Below are 18,393 nucleotides of genomic sequence, written 5' to 3' on the forward strand. Positions count from 1 at the left end.
GTTTTGAAAAAAGGCCCTAATGGGTTTCATCATAACATTTCTCGCAAGATTCGCTACGATTTCCTACAGTTAAGTGATTTATAAATATATTTGTTATCGCCCATCACGATTTCAAGAGCATTTTATAAAAAATATACTGATAACCGATAATTACGACAGTTTTATTGTAATGTTGATTTGATTTAAATGACATTGGACATTATACGTACAGAAAGGACACCATTTATTTCAGTATTATATTTCAACGTTGAGTTTTCTTGTGTGTTTTAACAAACAAAATTGAAACGACGCATTAATCAAAACTTTGTGTGTATACTTTGTTGAGTCCAATCTGCATTGGCTTATACGTGCACATGGTAAGTTTAAAGGACCGCATTTTCTTCGTCGTTTGCCAGACGACGTCGATCGAGATAAAACTTTCATTGAAACAACAGCTCATCCTAAACCAACCGCATTGAATAATATAAAAGGACCACATAGGACTGTTTATTGGTTACCTTCTTTCAATTTTGTTGAAATTGTTCCGGTCCACTGCATATGTTGGGCAACAGTGTGAGTTTAAAGGACGATTTGAAAATCATAACGGTCAGGGGTTTGATATTTGATAAACATTGTATGAGGTCCTCTACGAAGGTTGTTGAAATTATGCCCCCACCCCTCGCGAATCAAATTTCTCCACGCCCCAGGAGCTTTATGATTTGTAAACACTGTTGTTAAAATCATACCCTTACGGTCAAAGCTCGATATGCCACAGAGGTCAAATGCGACATCTGATTGTGTTCCTTAAAACAATATTATAAAAATCATAACTTTGGGTTACAGATAGCCCAGCTCCATGACACAAGTGAGTGGTCTATAGCAATCTTAGCTCTCTTATTGAGTTATTCTTATATTTACTATGTTGGTTGAATACTACATGGCGCATTATTTCCAGCATGTGAGACGAAAAATATATGTAGACATAATAACATGGTAGTTGCTATTTAAATGTATTGTGCATCGCATACATGGGCTATGCTTTAAACAGATATGCGTCTATGAACAGAAAAAAATTGAACCAATTTAGAACAAACATCTTTGCTATAAAGGGATTGCAAACATGTTTAATAACAACAAACTAAAAACACGAAAGATTAAACAATTATATACACATTATTTTCATGTGAAACGAACGATTAAATAATAATATTCTGGTATTTTCACGGAAAAAAAACAAGGCCTTCAGATACAAAATGGATGATAACAAGAAGACAATCACTATTTGAAAGTTGAATCAAATGTGACTTAGTCAAATGCTTAACACATTTGTTTGTGGTTGAAATTGTTTCGGATAATAATTTGCTATCGCGTCTATTCAAAAAATGTTTTGTTTGTATCACCTAAAATTTGTTTGATTTCCTCTTCTGAGAAGGAAAGAGAGACTACTTTTGGCAAAGAAATGTCAGATGGATCCATTTCTGAACTTGGTTCTTCATGCTCTCGGTTATATTTACTCGCATCTTTTAAGTCATCAATGATTAGCACGTCCGTATAATGACCAGTGTGCTGAAATTTGTCTTCAAAAACATCCGACAGCGCAGTGTTCGGTCTAACTGGAAGTTCAGTTTTACACGATTGAGTCTTCTTTATATCGTGTTTATAAAAATCCGACACATCCTTTGGTATTGCCTTTTTACCTTGACCATGGAATTGCTTTGTCATTTGTTTATCGTCTTGCACCGTACCATCACTTGAGGTCATTTGCTTTCTTGGAAGAGGAACGGGTTTAAAATGCCTAGGCTTAGGAATAACATCAAAGTCAGTTCTTATTTCTGTTTCAGATACTGGTTTGACAGCTGGTTTAACGCTTATTTCTGAGGCCACCCTCGGTTCTATGTTAGGTTTCGGCAAAGGCTTTGGTTTAAGTTTTGGTTTTCTGTCGGTAATGTCGTCCGATTTAAAGTTTCCACGTTTCACCTCATTTTTGTTTGACGCGAGTTTAAGACCAATCATAGGAAAATGCAATTGCTTAGCTGAATCTGATTTTTTACCCGCTGCTGCTACACTATCAGTTGGGCCGCCTTTATTATCTGTAGCAATTATATAAAACTCACACACAGTGCCATCATCCATGATACCTTCACGCGTTGGTTCAGTTTTGATTTGTGTTATATCGACGTTTGAATTTATGTTATCAATCGTTCCACTCCTCGAAGCAGAATTGGCTGTTCCAGAAATCGGTACCAAATTATCTTCATTTGGATATGCTGCTGTCTTGCAAACATCGCCGACAGTTAATGGTTCTTTATTCAGAATCCCTGTATTAATTGGGTTTTCTACAACACATTTTCTGTCTTTGTCGCTATTCCTAATATCGGATGCATTTGATACACCTAGTTCTTGTTTACCTATATTTATCTCTGCACATTCAGCAACGGGTGTTAAATAAGGCTCTTGTCCCGCTCGCGGTGTTGCGCTTTGACATGTTCTAGGCTCTCCTATTTCCTCATAAATGTCTTCATCAACATGTAGGTTGTGAGTTACGTCTTCAAAATCGCCTTCAATTGGTTCGCAGCCTTTTTCTGACTCAGTGGGTTTCTTCCGGTCACCTTCACGTTCTGCGTACGCATAGTCGTATTTAACCTCTGTGGTCTTGTCTTCGATTTCATGGTATAGGTGAAAGTTATCGTCCTCTGAAAAAGATAAAAACCCTTAACAGTGCCTCAGATAATTTTTTGGGAAATAGGGTTTTCACTCATTGATTTTGAAAAATAGGGTAATTTCATTATTGAAATAGGGTGAAATGAGATATAAAAATGCATATCGTAAAATCATTGCCGTTTTACTTCTGTTGAAGCTGCACACTTGTATTGATTCAATAAAACTATAAAACTATCATCATTTACTTTAATTAACTGAATGTTTCATAACACATTCAATCCTTGAAACTGTCCATAATATCAATTGTTAAACAGAAAAACAAATTAGTCGGCACTTATTGGCTTTTTCTTTCTTGATTCGAAAACATTTGCGATTGATTGATATTTTGGCGCAACAATCGCGGACGTCTTTCGACCGCTTATAATAGACTTTTCATTACGCATCCTTATAGAAGCTTAAAATACAGACGCTTTACAAAGACATACACAATGAAAGACGGATTAAGTCAGATTTAAAACGCATGTATGTCGTCGTAAATAATTTGTTCAAACGCTTTATTTAACAATGAAATCTAGTCCGCAGAGCGTTTGGATAACTGACTGTTTTCCTGCGCCATCATCCAGATGCTTGCTGAATGAAAGCGTTGCCGCATTACGATAATAATTCCAAAGAGAAAATACCTAAAATGAGCAAAGCATTTTCGATTAAAGCTAGCATTTTCGATCAAAGCTATTGTATCGTACGCATCAAATGTGACGAATTTGCGTAAAAGTCAAATCTGATGCGTTTTCAATACGCATGATATTGTATTTCGTATCGTTTTTAAACATTTTAATAGGGTGAAAGACGCAGATACGCAGCTTATCTGGGGCACTGCCCTTAATGAAGGGCCCAGAGTCAGGCATATTGACAAATCGTAGGTTTATCTTATTTGATGTTTTCTTCAGTTTGGAACAATGGTACTGTCATACTTTTTAAGCTACATTTTACCAATCGATTATAAAATCCAATATCATTTATGTGAAAAGGTGTTAATAATTACATGCAGTTTATGAAAAAAGTTCAGCTGTTATGAAACGTTTTATGGAAACATGGAGTAAAATGCTTTAAAAAATGAAGCTAAGACTACGATTGAATTATACATGAACCTCTGCAGTATCCAATAAGTCATAACATACCATAACATACCAGTAAAAATGATCATCTTATTAATAAGGTAAGGCCATTGGACGTGCGTGCGCTTTATTTGAATGGGTCATGTTTCGACCAAAGCGTATTGATGCATGTGCCTGTCATTTGCATTTATTCCTATATATGCATGTGTATACAATCATGTTTTTGAATAGGGCATATGCATGCATATACATACGAGTAAACGCAACTTTACCTCTAAGTTATTCGAATGCTTCATGTGTGTGCCTACACGTGAACATATACACCTTTGCGATTAAAATACATCATGTGTCAGTCTATGCAAGCATGCATGTTATACGTGTGTGCTATTCGAATGTGCAATTATAATGACTATACAGACATTGATACTGGTGTGTTATTCGGATGTAACGTGCATTGATTGTAGCACGTAGATAAGTTAGGTTACTGTATACTAAGGAATTTTGGTGTTCAACGTTTTACTCTCTAATAAATCAAAAGCATAAATTTGACGACACAATTTCTGTATGGGCACTTGTGTTGACTTTATTACTTAGTATTTATGTGTTTGTGTTGTAGGAAAACATTGTATTACAAAGTCAGTGTTTAGCTTTAAGGTTGGAAACTGCATGATGGTACCCTGACACTTAACTGGAAAGGAGCTGATAAACAGATGGTCGTGAAACAGTTACTATTGAATCGTGGTGAGTGTCTTACATACCGCCTGACCTATCTTTTTATTGTTGAAATCAGTTTGGCATGGGATGCTCTTTAAGAAAAGGTTTGGTTATGAGGGTCTCTACTTGCAAAATATTGACTTTATTTTTTATTAAATGTATTGCTTTTGATTTGAATTTGCCTAATTTATACCAGTATTTCCTGTTGTAAAGGGCTTCATTTCGTCCGTAAAGCCAGCAGCATCAATGTCGTTTTCTCCTCGGACATCTGGAACAACGCACGAGACTTTCAAATCACTGATAATCAATCTTACTGTCTTGAGAATTGACAAAAAGTAATTCGGGCTAGTAACAAGCACTGTGATGTCATATCTCAACCCTTTCATCAACAGTTAGGAAAATTATTATGTATCTGTGAGGAAGAGTAGCACTTGAAAACATTGTACCTGCATATCCTATCTTAAGTGAATAGTCAAATAAATTATACTTAAGATTTGTGATGATTAAAAAGTGCCACATAACACAGCCCCCCCCCCCTACAAGTTTTTCTAAAACGTAAAATCTAACTCATGGATTTTTCTGTACAGCACGAATCTATTTACATCATATTGTTGTAAAAGAGGACATTAAACGTGCTTACTTACATCTCTTTGGATTAGCCCTCTTATTCTGTGTTTGTACCTTCAAAGGAAATGTCAGACAATCCAAAATTTGTCAGAATATCGATTTTGCAAAACATATTTTTGCCATGTATATGTGGTAGTTTTCTTTTGTTAAATAAACAAAATACTTTTTACCAAATTGTTACCGAAGGAAGTGTCACTTGTTATCTAATGTAATGTGAATAAATAGTTTTATGCTAAGTAACTAATACGTTTAATTTTTAACTAATTAGGTATGTATTTTTATGTGCGGTTAACATATTTTTTCTTTAATCTTACACATACACAGTTGCCTGTTCTGCATCTATAGCAGACGCAACACACAAGTATGACGACGATCAAAGCAGCAACTGCTCCTGCAACATAGCCTAAAATTTCAATCAGTTTTGGTCTCCCGTCGTTGATATTAATTCGTATTTTGCACACCGTCCCCCGCCGTGGTCCTTTCCGGCCCGGTATAGGTTCCCACCCTTGCGGACATTCTTTCATGCAGCCATCATCGGTTTCGAACTCACATGCAGTGCACTCAGTAGCGTTCGGTCCGTCACACGCCTTGCAGGAAGGGTCGCACGGATGGCACTTCAAATCCCGGTGCTCGTAAAATGTGCGGACAGGGCATTCCGCCACGCAATATACGAAATAAGTGTTGTTATCCAGTGTGAAGGTACCGTTTGGCGTCAGCGAACTTTCGTTGTCATCCGGATTCATGCCCGTGTAATAATCATCATAATCATAGTCAATACTTGTATATAATTTGTCGGGGTTTATATTTTGATACGGACATTGGACTTCATTTCCTGCAAAACAACAATACGATAATTTACCCATAAATAAACAAGAATAGCCACATTTTTGTTGAAAGTTTATTTTAAGGACGGTTATAGCTTTGAAAACACCAATATGCCTCACTTTTTAAAGGAACAACTGCAACGTTCGCACGTTGTGGTGATCAAAAAGCGAACGCACTTTGGAGTTTATCAAAGAGATAATACACACTTTGGTGTGGATAAAAAGCGACCGTACTATGGTGTTGCACACGGAGGTTGGGTTGAAAACTCCCGGGAGGTTCAAATTTTGATACCACACTGGAAGCGTCCACACGATTCTTTCCAAATATACTAGTATAACATTGGCTTTACATAGGAAACAGACTCGATACAAGTTTAAATATGCCTTATGCTTTCAAATTCATCGATCTTAAATAAATAGCTTTCGACGACAAAAGCATTTAATTATATGCTATGACATGCGACCTAAACCCTTTCCACATCAGAAGCAAAGTGAAAATGGCTTTTGCAACCAGCATGCAACCAGAACAGCCTGCGGGTAACTCGCATTCTGGTCATGTTTTATGCTGCTTACTGCTCATAAGTATCTAAGGGTTGGAAATGAAGCCTTTAAAACTCGAATCTGGTAAGAAAGGTCTTTAATTAATTAATTAAATTTAACTTTCTAAAGGAATACAAATGCGTCAAAATACGGATCTAAGTTGTAAAGGGTTAAATACGTATCTTAGTCGTAAAGGGTTAAACCCTACCTCTGATTTTCTTCCACTCCATCGGACAGGTGAGGTGACATGATGTGTTTGCCGGACAGATGCAGCATGGGTTCGGCTGAGTCTCTGTCGATTGGTTGCAGAACGGCGTGCTGGCATCGATCTGGAGTAAGTACATGTTGGTCAAATAGTTTAATATGGCAAATATTATGTAAATATAATTATGAACAGCGGTTAGCGTGCGTGTTGTTTTATGCAAAATGCTTCATATGTAAATCTCGCCGATTCATAATTTATAAAAGATATACTAACATTTCCTCAACTATTATGGTTCCCGAATATAGCAATTGAAATGATAGGCCTCTTGAGTGTACATTAATGATTTAAATTGTATGTAGGGTCCGCATTCTGTTCGCTTTATTTACCGCTAACAACACCCCGTAAAAATCGATTTCCTTTTATGGATTGCCTCACAACCGTCTGCTATTGTGTCATGTAGTCTTATTCAAACAGCATCTTAAGAGCATAGCTATCCTAAATTCTATACAGTTGTGTGCAAGTTAAAGCAGTATTTACAGAGCTAGTATGGGTCATACATGTTACAAAAGGATTCGTAATTATGCAAACAAAACGTTCGTCTTGAACAATGACAAGCTTTTCGAGATACAAGAGTGATACCACTGAAATGTGAGACTTATAATTAGTATAGTTATTGAAAAACACGGGTAGTGGAGTGTTACAGGTAGACTGACTGGTTCAAAAGTATTGAAACTCGTATCGGGACAGAAATCTTATTAAAACAGGGGACATGACTGGAGATACAACTTGATTCGGATACTCTTCAAGATATATATTAAGTTTAACATTTAGAAAAAAGACAGAAACCCGTTGTCAAACAATAACATTTTCTAGAAAGAACAAATATACTCGTCTTATCTTCTTATGATTTTGCCTTTTGGATGAATTTCTACATTTCTCAAGTTCTGTCGATACGTTATGTTTTTTTTTCCTTAAATAAAAGCTAAAAATTAAAAAAACATAAATGTTATAAATAAGACCGCGCACCAAATATGATATTAAACTTTGAATCAGGCATCAATAACAGTGAACATCAGGATATCATGAATAATAAAATATTAAATAAATGTCATATTAAAATGTTTTGTTAAATGATTTATGTAAGACTACGAGACTTTCTTTTTAACAAGTATTAGACAAATATGTTGGACATTGACATTGGCATTAGAACTATATTTGTAACAAATTGCATTTTGAGAATCAATATGGATTTGAAAGTGAAACATTTAACTTTATATATAACTTTTTTGTACTTTTCAACATATTGTGTATGATGGGCTACACACTTCAACAATCTTATTGTTTTGTATTTAATTATGTTGTTTAGTTTTGTGTTGTTATTTGAAATGTTTCATTTTATTGTTGTGTTATATTTAATTGTATTTTGCATTTTATTTTATTTTTTTCGCTTTTGTTTGCATTTTATAATGTATTGTGCATTTGAATGTGTATCGTCATGTCGTATAATGTCGAGTCATGTCATACATTACGTTTTAAAACATCCAACAATCATCGGGTATTATATTCGGCCCATTTTCTTTCATAGCACTGTGTATTCGGTCAATTGTATCGCTCTTTACAATGACAGATATTTCAAACCTTTTCAGTGGTCGGAAATCAGATCTCATCCGCTGATAGAACATATATATAGATATGTTGTAATCTAAGATGTCTGTGCGAGCACACATTGCTTGTGGGTGTAAAGATATATAGATGATAGTTCACTTAAGTTTAATTTAGGTTGAAGATTTGTTAAACGACATTTTGATTTTCTATTATCCGCACCTTCTCTATGCTTATGGTAGTGTAAATCCCAAATCTAAGCTAAATAAAACTGTAAGATAATATCAGGCGCGTGTAGTTGTGAAGAATTAATCTAGCTGAATGGTTTTGCTTAATATACTTTATAAGTCAGTATTTATTCTTCTACACATTTACAAAAGTAAAATTACCATGTTTAATATCCAAGACACCAACTTAAAATAAGATGTTGTCGTCACTGAATTTAACGTGTGTACAGACACAGTATAGACACAGTTCTTAAAAGGTATGTACAAACACAGAATAAACACAGATCTTAAAGGTATGCACAAACACAATATAGACACAGATCTTAAAAGGAATGTACAGATACACAATAGACACAGGTATTTACGGACACAGACACTTGAACGTTAATAACAAACATACACCATTAAAAGTTTTTACAGACGTACATCTTTAAAGTGTTTTTACGAGGTAAGCACACAGACTATCGCCTTTAAACTGATTTTTATACAAACTTGTAACTTTGAAATGCTTAAAGGTAAAAAAACAACCGTTTTTGTACGACTAGCATCTACAAAATATAGTATAGGAACGTATAGGTCAGACAAACATGTTCTCGATTATTGTTTTACACGAGTTTTTTTACACATTACTAAGGATTTTAAATATTTAAAAAGTCAAAATATGTATGCATTTTGAATGTGTAAACGTTATTTTAACTATTATGATCGAATGTGGAAATTCAGGAAAAGATCAAAAACCCAATCTCGAACACAACTCAGGTACGGACTGGTTGATGTTAACGAACAACATTTTGATTTCTCACATCTTGCTTTATGGATGTACATGACGGTACTTTCTACATCATTGTCAACTTCATGGACCAAACAACACGATTCAAAATATGTGAAGCAGTTAATCGTATAATCGTGAGCAATATGCGACATTTGACACAAACTCTTGAACAATGCCTTTAAAAACGTTAATTGAGTAACAATTATGATCTTGAATACATTATTGGCAAATAACCATCGATTTGAATCCTGGCGTATACCAAAGGTGTATATAATCTGATAACTTCAATTGACTAAACATACTTTAAATCTAAAGTGAAATACGTGTTTGGTTATTGCATTGCGAACCATTGTTACAGTTCTTAAGTTGTTTATTGTAAAATCAGTAAAATAGTAATTTCTTCGTCGCCAAAGAGCCAACAAAAATATTATGTTATTCTACAAAACTGCAGTTAAAAGGACAGTGTATACCATCATTTATCTACAAAGAATACACACATCCACGCCAGATAACATACATTTATATTATTGCAAAACACTGTTGACAGAGTTATTTAAAAACAATAATATGGTTTTAGCACAGAGACGTGCATGGTCGTGTTCATATCATAATTCTTACATTATATTAAATGCGTTGCTATACATAGTTTGTAGCTACATTCACAGCATGTCAAAACTAACATAAAATGTTGAATTAATTAAAAACTGGTCTCAATATGTTATGAGTTATTATTACTAAGTTAGCTATATATAGAAGTAGGTCCACAATGTATGTAGATAGCAGATGACACCATGAACGTGCCCATACATAAAAAATTTAAGCGAATTTAAATGTACTTACTGAGTACACTTCTCCAATCATCAAAAAAAGTACAACAATATCCAAAACACAAAATATCACCATACTTAAATACGCAAAATTTAAAAGGTGGTTGTGAACTTTATATAAATCACTTCGTTAACCGCGTATCTTAAGGCAGAGACGCGTTCATAAAGCGAGTAGAGCTTAAATCACAGAGCCAGGTAGTGTGTCATTATCTTCCCTGCTAAGGCAATATTTAAAGCATGGTTTTTATTTTGTTTTTATGTGTTGTTATATATTCCTTAGAGATGGGAGGATGATGCATTATTAAAATCAGTATATATACGCGTTAACTATTAAAAGTATCATTTATATAAAGTTTGGATAAGTTGAACTTAACCATAATACTGTAAACATATAGAAATATAAGCTGTTGGAAAATAACCCATCACAAGCGTGGGAATGTGCCATTTATGTTAACTTATCGTCTAATAATTTAACATATATACTACCGCTTGCATTCCGGCGATACTCGACATATATTTCATGAAAGTACATTCGGGTGGGTATACGGTGCAAAGAATCAGATTGCGAGTGAATGGGTGCACTTAAACTTGGCAGTTAAACCATTCTAAATTATTGACTTTTACTTCAGACCTCCTGTCCAAATCGCACGATTTATGCAATGTTAAGTCATTAAGCTTGTTTTTCATTGGACACTGTCTAGTTTCGAAAACTGACCTTTCGTCTGCACAGAAAAATAAGTTAGTTTTTTCACAAAGGTCAAAGTTTATTCGGCTTGTAAAGAATATAATTCATTAAGTTAATCCTTATGCAAGAGTATGACCGTAAACTTTTGTTTGTGACACTGGCATATCGCCGCACAAGTCCTCTCAGTTTGTGACACTTGCATTTCGCGGCACAAGTCCTCTCAGTTTGTGACACTTGCATATCGCGGCACAAGTCCTCTCAGTTTGTGACACTTGCATATCGCGGCACAAGTCCTCTCAGTTTGTGACACTGGCATATCGCGGCACAAGTCCTCTCAACAGGATGAGGCGTGTTACCAATACAACATCGAAATTAAAGCCTGGAAAAGTTGAATTATGCAAAAAAAAATAAACAGTGACATTTAAATTTGTCCTTGACTTTTGCGGTAGGGACATGCAACACGTCGTAACCAATTGGTGAAAACCGAATATCTCAACAGTTTTTTAACAGTTATTGAACCATTCTAAATAATTGACGGTTTCTTCAGACCTCCTGTACCAAATCGCACGATTTATACAATGTTAAGTCATTAAGCTTGTTTTTCATGTAGCCCTGTCTAATTTCGAAAACTGACAATTCGTCTGCACAGAAAAATATTTTATTCTTTTCCCAAAAGTCTGAGTATGTTCGGGTTGTCAAGAATATAATTCATTTAGTTAATCTATATGCAAGAGGTTTTCCTTGACCTTTTGTTTGTGACACTGGCATATCGCGGCACAAGTCCTCTCAGTTTGTGACACTTGCATATCGCGGCACAAGTCCTCTCAGTTTGTGACACTTGCATATCGCCGCACAAGTCCTCTCAGTTTGTGACACTGGCATATCGCGGCACAAGTCCTCTCAGTTTGTGACACTTGCATATCGCGGCACAAGTCCTCTCAGTTTGTGACACTTGCATATCGCCGCACGAGTCCTCTCAGTTTGTGACACTTGCATATTGCGGCACAAGTCCTCTCAGTTTGTGACACTTGCATATCCAGGCACAAGTCCTCTCAGTTTGTGACACTGGCATATCGCGGCACAAGTCCTCTCAGTTTGTGACACTTGCATATCGCGGCACAAGTCCTCTCAGTTTGTGACACTGGCATATCGCGGCACAAGTCCTCTCAGTTTGTGACACTTGCATATCGCGGCACAAGTCCTCTCAGTTTGTGACACTGGCATATCGCGGCACAAGTCCTCTCAGTTTGTGACACTTGCATATCGCGGCACAAGTCCTCTCAACAGGATGACGCGTGTTACCAATTGCCGATACAACATCGAAATTAAAGCCTGGAAAAGTTGTATTATACCAACATTTTGAGCAGTGACATTGAAATTTGTCCTTAATTTTTGTGCTAGGGACATCCACCACGTCGTAACCAATTGGTGAACTCCGGATATTTACCGTTTGTTGAGAGTTATTTAACGATTGTCATATGCTTGACAAAGTTACTATCCAGACAAGCTCCATAGTGCACAGATTTGATATTTAACAAATACGTATAACCTTGTTATTTGAGCTATGGACACATGTCCTGCACGCATCATGCCATTTCTGCATGCTGTGCATTTTAGTTATGTAACTTAAAGAGGTAACGATAAATGGTAAAAGTGAAGTACGGTCAAGCTTGCACGGACACACGCGCTCACACACGCACGCAATCACACGCGTAAAAACGCAGACAGAGAGACATACATACACACATACATACATACATACAGACAGACAGACAGACAGACAGACAGACAGACAGACAGACAGACAGACAGACAGACAGACAGACAGACAGACGGACGGACGAACAAACAGACAGACAGACAGACAGACAGAAAGACAAAAATACAGGCAGGCATGTAGGCATGCAGGCAGGCAGACAGGCAGACAGACATACAGGCATACAGACAGACAGACAGACAGACAGACAGACAGACAGACAGACAGACAGACAGACAGACAGACAGGCAGGCAGACAGACGTCTATGAAGTAAGTCTTAATTTCTTCATATACCAATAACGTTTCGAAAACTGTATAAATAGAAAAATATAGATATTATAGATGGGTGATAAGTTTATTCCTTTTTCCTAGTCCCTTATTCCTTATTCGAATAAGGAATAAGGAACTGTTCCGTATTCCTTTTTCACGAGTAACATATTTGTTATAGGGTTTAAAAGAACAATAATGCGAACATTTCTGAAGTAAATCAAAACAAAATAACTTGAATACATTTACTTTATGTATTACCAGTTTCTTATTCCTTATTTAAGCCGAATAAGGAACTGGCATTTTCTTACTTCAACATCAATGAAAAATATCCAAAATTAACCACATATAAATGAACATATTATTTATATATTGGTTGTATATGTAAATTTCTAATTGCAATACATTTCTTTTTAAGTGATAATTATCCATTTCCTTATTCAGTGTGAATAAGGAATAAGGAATTGGTTCCTTATTCAAATCGAATAAGGAACTGAAATGTTCTATTTATAAATTATAAGTCAGAAAGAACCAACGAGACGAATAACTCTACGATAATTATTGTAAATGTATGTCGGGTGTAACAAATATTAATTACAATACATTTCTACTTTGTTTTATTTCATAATAACATAGTTTCTTATTCGGTTTAAACAACTTTAAGAACTGTATCAGACATATAAATAAAAATTCTTACATTAAAAATAGCCAATAATAAAGAATATATAGATGTGCTATTCTAGAATGATCCGAATTTAAATATCCGAAATTACGGCTTCTGAATAAGGAATTGGCGTAAAGTTAGTTCCTTATTCGGAAGCCAGTATTTCGGACAATCACTTTCGGATATGTTATATTTAAGATGTAGTGTGGGTTATTTAAGCATGATTGTGTTATATGGACGTATTCTGTAACATTTCTTTTATATTCTATGTCACTATACACGTTGAAAACAAGTATTATGAAGAGGATAATTAGGAAATGGTATTGCCTTTCTCAAACATAAATTAAAATTAACCAAATAATATAAAATGTCGATGAAAAGCATGCATGGTTTATGTAGGTTCGAAGTTTAAAATATTTATTGCAATATATTTCTACCTAGATTTATTTAATAATAACACAGTTCCTTATTCAGTGCGAATAAGGAAAAAGGAACTGGTTCCTTATGCCTTATTCAAATCGAATAAGGAACTGGCTTTTTCATACTAAACAACTTATTAAAATTAACAAAAGAGACCAATAAATCAATGAAAATAATTGTAAATAAAGGTTGGGTATTAAAAACATTAATTGCAGCACATTACTACTATGTTTTATTTAATGATAACCGTGTTCCTTATTCGGATTGAAAAAGGAATAAGGAACTGGCTCTTTATTCCTTATTCAAATCGAATAAGGAACTGGCATTTTCCAACTTAATTTTCAATGAAATTGATCCAATATTAATCACATATTATATATATATATATATATATATATATATATATATATATATATATATATATATATATATATATATATATATATATATTAGTTTAACCTAAATTGATTGACCATCGATAAAAAATATAATAATATATTATTATCATTTAGGACTTTTATTTTCAGACAAAGTAGAGTAAAGATTAAAACAGTATCCAATTGTAACAGTCAATTTTGGGAAAATCAACCTTATAATTATTTTCTGTGTTGGTCAATGTCATAATTGGTATAAAATGTATATTGAACTGGAAGTTTTCTTTATTTTCAATGATAACATTTGCTTGGTCAGCCATAATTGTCACAATCAAGTGGTCTTTTTACACTGTAGTTTTCTCACTGACTATGGGTTTGTTCTAAGAATGAGCCACACAAAGTATCGTTGGGGAGATGAGTTGTCAATTTTATGTTTATCAGTCTTTCATAATCCAGTATACCTGTAAAAAGTGAATTTGTAACTAATAATCACACAATATACACAATTAAAATTGTATGCATTTAGATTTATTTAGTACTGCACATTAATCATTTTCCAAAAATATGTAGCAACATTATATTATATAATGCTGCAATACTTAAGTAATTTACTAATTAAAGGTCGCTGATGTGTAATGGATGTGGTGTCCACCTAATGATCTGGAGGTCACTGGTTTGATCCCCAGTGTGGGAGCATTCTTAAGAAATCTCCAAGAGACACCCAAGTACTGGTTCTAGGCCCAGGAAACGAACTCAAGAGCATATCACATACATGTACGTAGTTAGTAATTTAAATTTAATCGAACTCAAAATGGGTTAAAACTTACAACTGAAACCCTTATTAATACATTTTATTTTGAATCAAGCAAATGTGGAAATTCATTAAAAATAATGAGTAAAATTTAAAAATTCTACTTTAAAGTAATCATGATAATTTAGATTATTTTCAGAATATTTGATGATGATAATGATACAATTATTTATTCCCTAAATGATAAAAATAAAACATGTAATGTTTATTTATGAAAAAAAACGTTTATTTTTATCAATATCATGGTAATTACAACTAGATACAGGCAATTAGATCAGAAACGTGCATTAATTATATTAATGAACAACGCAGACATTTATACTGATTTATAATCACTATTTGATTAACGTTATATACATGACCTGTCATGTGCTTATATGTATTTTGTTTTGCTTACTGCATATTCTTATCCCCCCCCCCCTTTGTGCTTGCAGTAAATGTGGTATTTCATGTGCTTTATATATTTTGTATTGCTTGCTTGCTGCATGTTTGATATGTTTCCCCTTTTGTGTCTCAGCTTTGTATTTTGTGGTATTGTACATGTGCCTATATGTATTTCTGTATCCCCCTTTGTGCCTCAGCTTGCAGTCTATGTGTTTTTTTCTCATGTGCTAATATGTATTTTTGTGTTGCCGTTAGCATGGTCATTTTTCCCCCCTTTGTGTTTAAGTTAGCAGTTAATGTAGTATTTAAAATACTATGCCTGTGTATTCTGCCTTTTTGCATGGTGTTGCTTGTGTCGATTCTATGTCGTTGTTTATATCTTATTTGAAATCGCCTATAGCTATGTATTGTATTTGTGCTGCAAATCATGACTACTGCCAATCTGCTTCATGTGCCAAGTCTCCGGGTGTTTTCGCATTGAAGAATTCTTAAACAATATTTTAATTGTTTTATTTATTTATATCATCCCATTAGCTAATAGAGATGATATTCATTTAACCATTTATATGTAAGCGGATAGGCATTTTTCATGTTTTTTTTTAAATTTAAACTGCTTGATGTTTTTACTTTTTAGGTGCACTACTTAATACTATGCCTCCTTTACAATTGTGTAACTATCATGTAACTTACCCTCTTAACATTGTAGCTGGTTTACACTTGTTTTATTATATACCCTTGTTGTACAATAGTCGGTTCAAAAGCTCACATGAACCTATGTTTTGTATATGTTGCTGTCTTGCCGACTTTAAATAAAGCTTATCTTATCTTATCTTTATCTGTCATAAAAGGTATTTTTTAGCCAGTACTAAAATCGGCAATGATAGTCTGTATTGCATACATATTCCAACGTCTATTATCGATTCGCTTCCTCAAACTGAACAAATATTTATTGTTTACATCGCGAAACGTAATGCATCCAGTTTCACTTTCGGTTTGGTTGGTTTTGTAAACACCGTAATTTCATCTTAAAAATTGGATGATAGGGCGATTAAATAATAATGGAAAAGTAAATCACTTTAGTGCTCTTAATATCAAAGTTTCGGTAAAAAGTTTGGCGCTAGTTCAACGCGCATCGTATACAGCCTCATAACAATAGACTGACAACCTTTTGGGTAGTAAAGTAGTAATACAAGGCAATATGGCGACCGTTAGCCACGAGGCCTATCTTACGGAGGAATCCGAGATAGCCGATGTATCACGATTGAATCATTATGTTTGCTTAAATATTTATTTAATTTGCTCATTTAAAAGCATGTGATAAAACGATCTGACACTCGTTGTTATATCATACCATATTTTATTAAACTCGTCCAGGAAATTCGTTAGTAAGCTCGCCAAAGGCTCGCTTACTAACAAAATTCCTGAACTCGTTTAATAAAATATGGTATGATATGACAACTCGTGCCAGATCCTATATATATTATTTTAATTCAAATACATCTTTGTTCATTTCTTTTGCGACCAATGCCGTTTGCAATCAGCGTAAAATGTTCTTTTAATTGTCGCACATCTCGCCGTATTCGATCGAGGCGAGGTCTCGAATGTATACAACAAGCTTATCGTGGGAGTATTTATGTTGTTTTTTTGTGCATTTCATACCTCTCCTCGCGCCAGTAAATCCTATATGGCTCCGCTCTTGCACAAGGCGTTGGGTCTATTTATACATGTGCACCTCATCACTTTCCAGTGTTTAGGGTGGCAAGAGATCCTATGCATGTCAAGATAAATTATCAGACTCGATCTATAGTTAGCATAACTACTGCACATAAAGAGGTTTGCGCCGCGTCATATGCTAATGTTTTCTTTGACATACCAGTGTGTGGCCAGCGTAGATCTAAACAACCCTGCGCATTCAAAGTATCCTACTAGTAAGTACCTGTAGAATACTTCTGTGGTTATCTGTAGTATCATATATTGCTTATGAATGCCTGATTTATACTTTAATACATTAATAGATTAGAGAGTTTGGTTGCCTGTTATGCTGATTGCTAGTGACAGAAATTTAACCTATTAATGCCTAGCGTCTAGAAAAAATGCCTTGGCAAACAGCGTAGACCCAGATGAGACTCCGCATGATGCTTAAAAGAATTTATGTAAGAAATATTCTAAATATAGAAATAAATATACTAGACATGCCTAATTTTGGAAATAAATGAATCCAATTTAGAAGGATGGGAAAGTCCACAAGGCATAAATGGGTTAACACGCGACATGCTTTACAGTCTATACTGCTCATATGACCTTATGATAGTTTATATTATCTACATTTGCAGATCGCTGCTTTTCTTTGCAATAATAAATTTCACACGTCACCATCAAAAAGTAAAAACAATCTCATGCAATTAACACACACTAAAACAAATACAACAATTACAAAATACCACAAACAAACAAACAAACCCATCAATGAAATAATTCTGATCGCACCCACCACTGGACTTTCTGCTTGGCTTCCAATGTCCTGCGATTCTTCGCAAACGTCACAATTGGCAACGCATAAGAGATTACCGTCTTTCTATGAAATCTCAGAATTACGTTCGTTCGAGCGTGTCAGTACGTGATAGGCGCTTTGCGCTCAAAATTCAGTCAGTTCATGATTGGAAAATTTCAGCTGTCACGAGATACCACAGTCTGATCTCCAGTTTATAAACGATTAGATGCGGTCAGTTGAGAATGTTTCGATTTGGTCACGGTCCAACACGACCATCACGTTCGGGTTCCCTGAATTAGCCCTCTATTAGAGGTGATACGTTACCTTATGTACGTTTATTTACAATCAATGTCTTCTGTTGCATAACGATACGATAATTTTATACGATTTATTTAACGATTAAATCGATATTATTCACGATAATAGCCACGACTGAACCCGAATGAT

The 18,393-nt window shown here is 34.7% G+C and overlaps 1 protein-coding gene across 1 annotated transcript; it reads right to left on the reverse strand.

The window, feature by feature from the left end:
- Positions 1-1,094: 1,094 nt before the first annotated feature.
- On the reverse strand, positions 1,095-10,259 carry LOC127848435 (uncharacterized). The gene is made up of 6 exons (XM_052380898.1): positions 10,107-10,259; positions 6,669-6,789; positions 5,417-5,928; positions 5,114-5,150; positions 4,663-4,737; positions 1,095-2,672 (listed from the first exon to the last, which is right to left on the reverse strand). Exons 1-6 carry the CDS (start codon positions 10,167-10,169, stop codon positions 1,351-1,353), a joined length of 2,130 nt encoding a protein of 709 aa, XP_052236858.1. The 5' UTR covers positions 10,170-10,259; the 3' UTR covers positions 1,095-1,350.
- Positions 10,260-18,393: the final 8,134 nt, after the last annotated feature.

The sequence above is a fragment of the Dreissena polymorpha genome, chromosome 10 (assembly GCF_020536995.1).
Source record: "Dreissena polymorpha isolate Duluth1 chromosome 10, UMN_Dpol_1.0, whole genome shotgun sequence".
Lineage (NCBI taxonomy): Eukaryota > Metazoa > Mollusca > Bivalvia > Myida > Dreissenidae > Dreissena > Dreissena polymorpha.

What these genes read in the sequence shown, in the direction of transcription:
- LOC127848435 (XM_052380898.1), bottom strand. Translation starts at nt 10,169, where the DNA reads ATGGTGATATTTTGTGTTTTGGATATTGTTGTACTTTTTTTGATGATT. An exon ending in TGATTGGAGAAGTGTACTCA is followed by an intron (nt 6,790 to 10,106) that starts GTAAGTACATTT and finishes TACTTACTCCAG; the next exon opens with ATCGATGCCAGCACGCCGTT. An exon ending in CTTTACAACAGGAAATACTG is followed by an intron (nt 2,673 to 4,662) that starts GTATAAATTAGG and finishes TATCTTTTTCAG; the next exon opens with AGGACGATAACTTTCACCTA.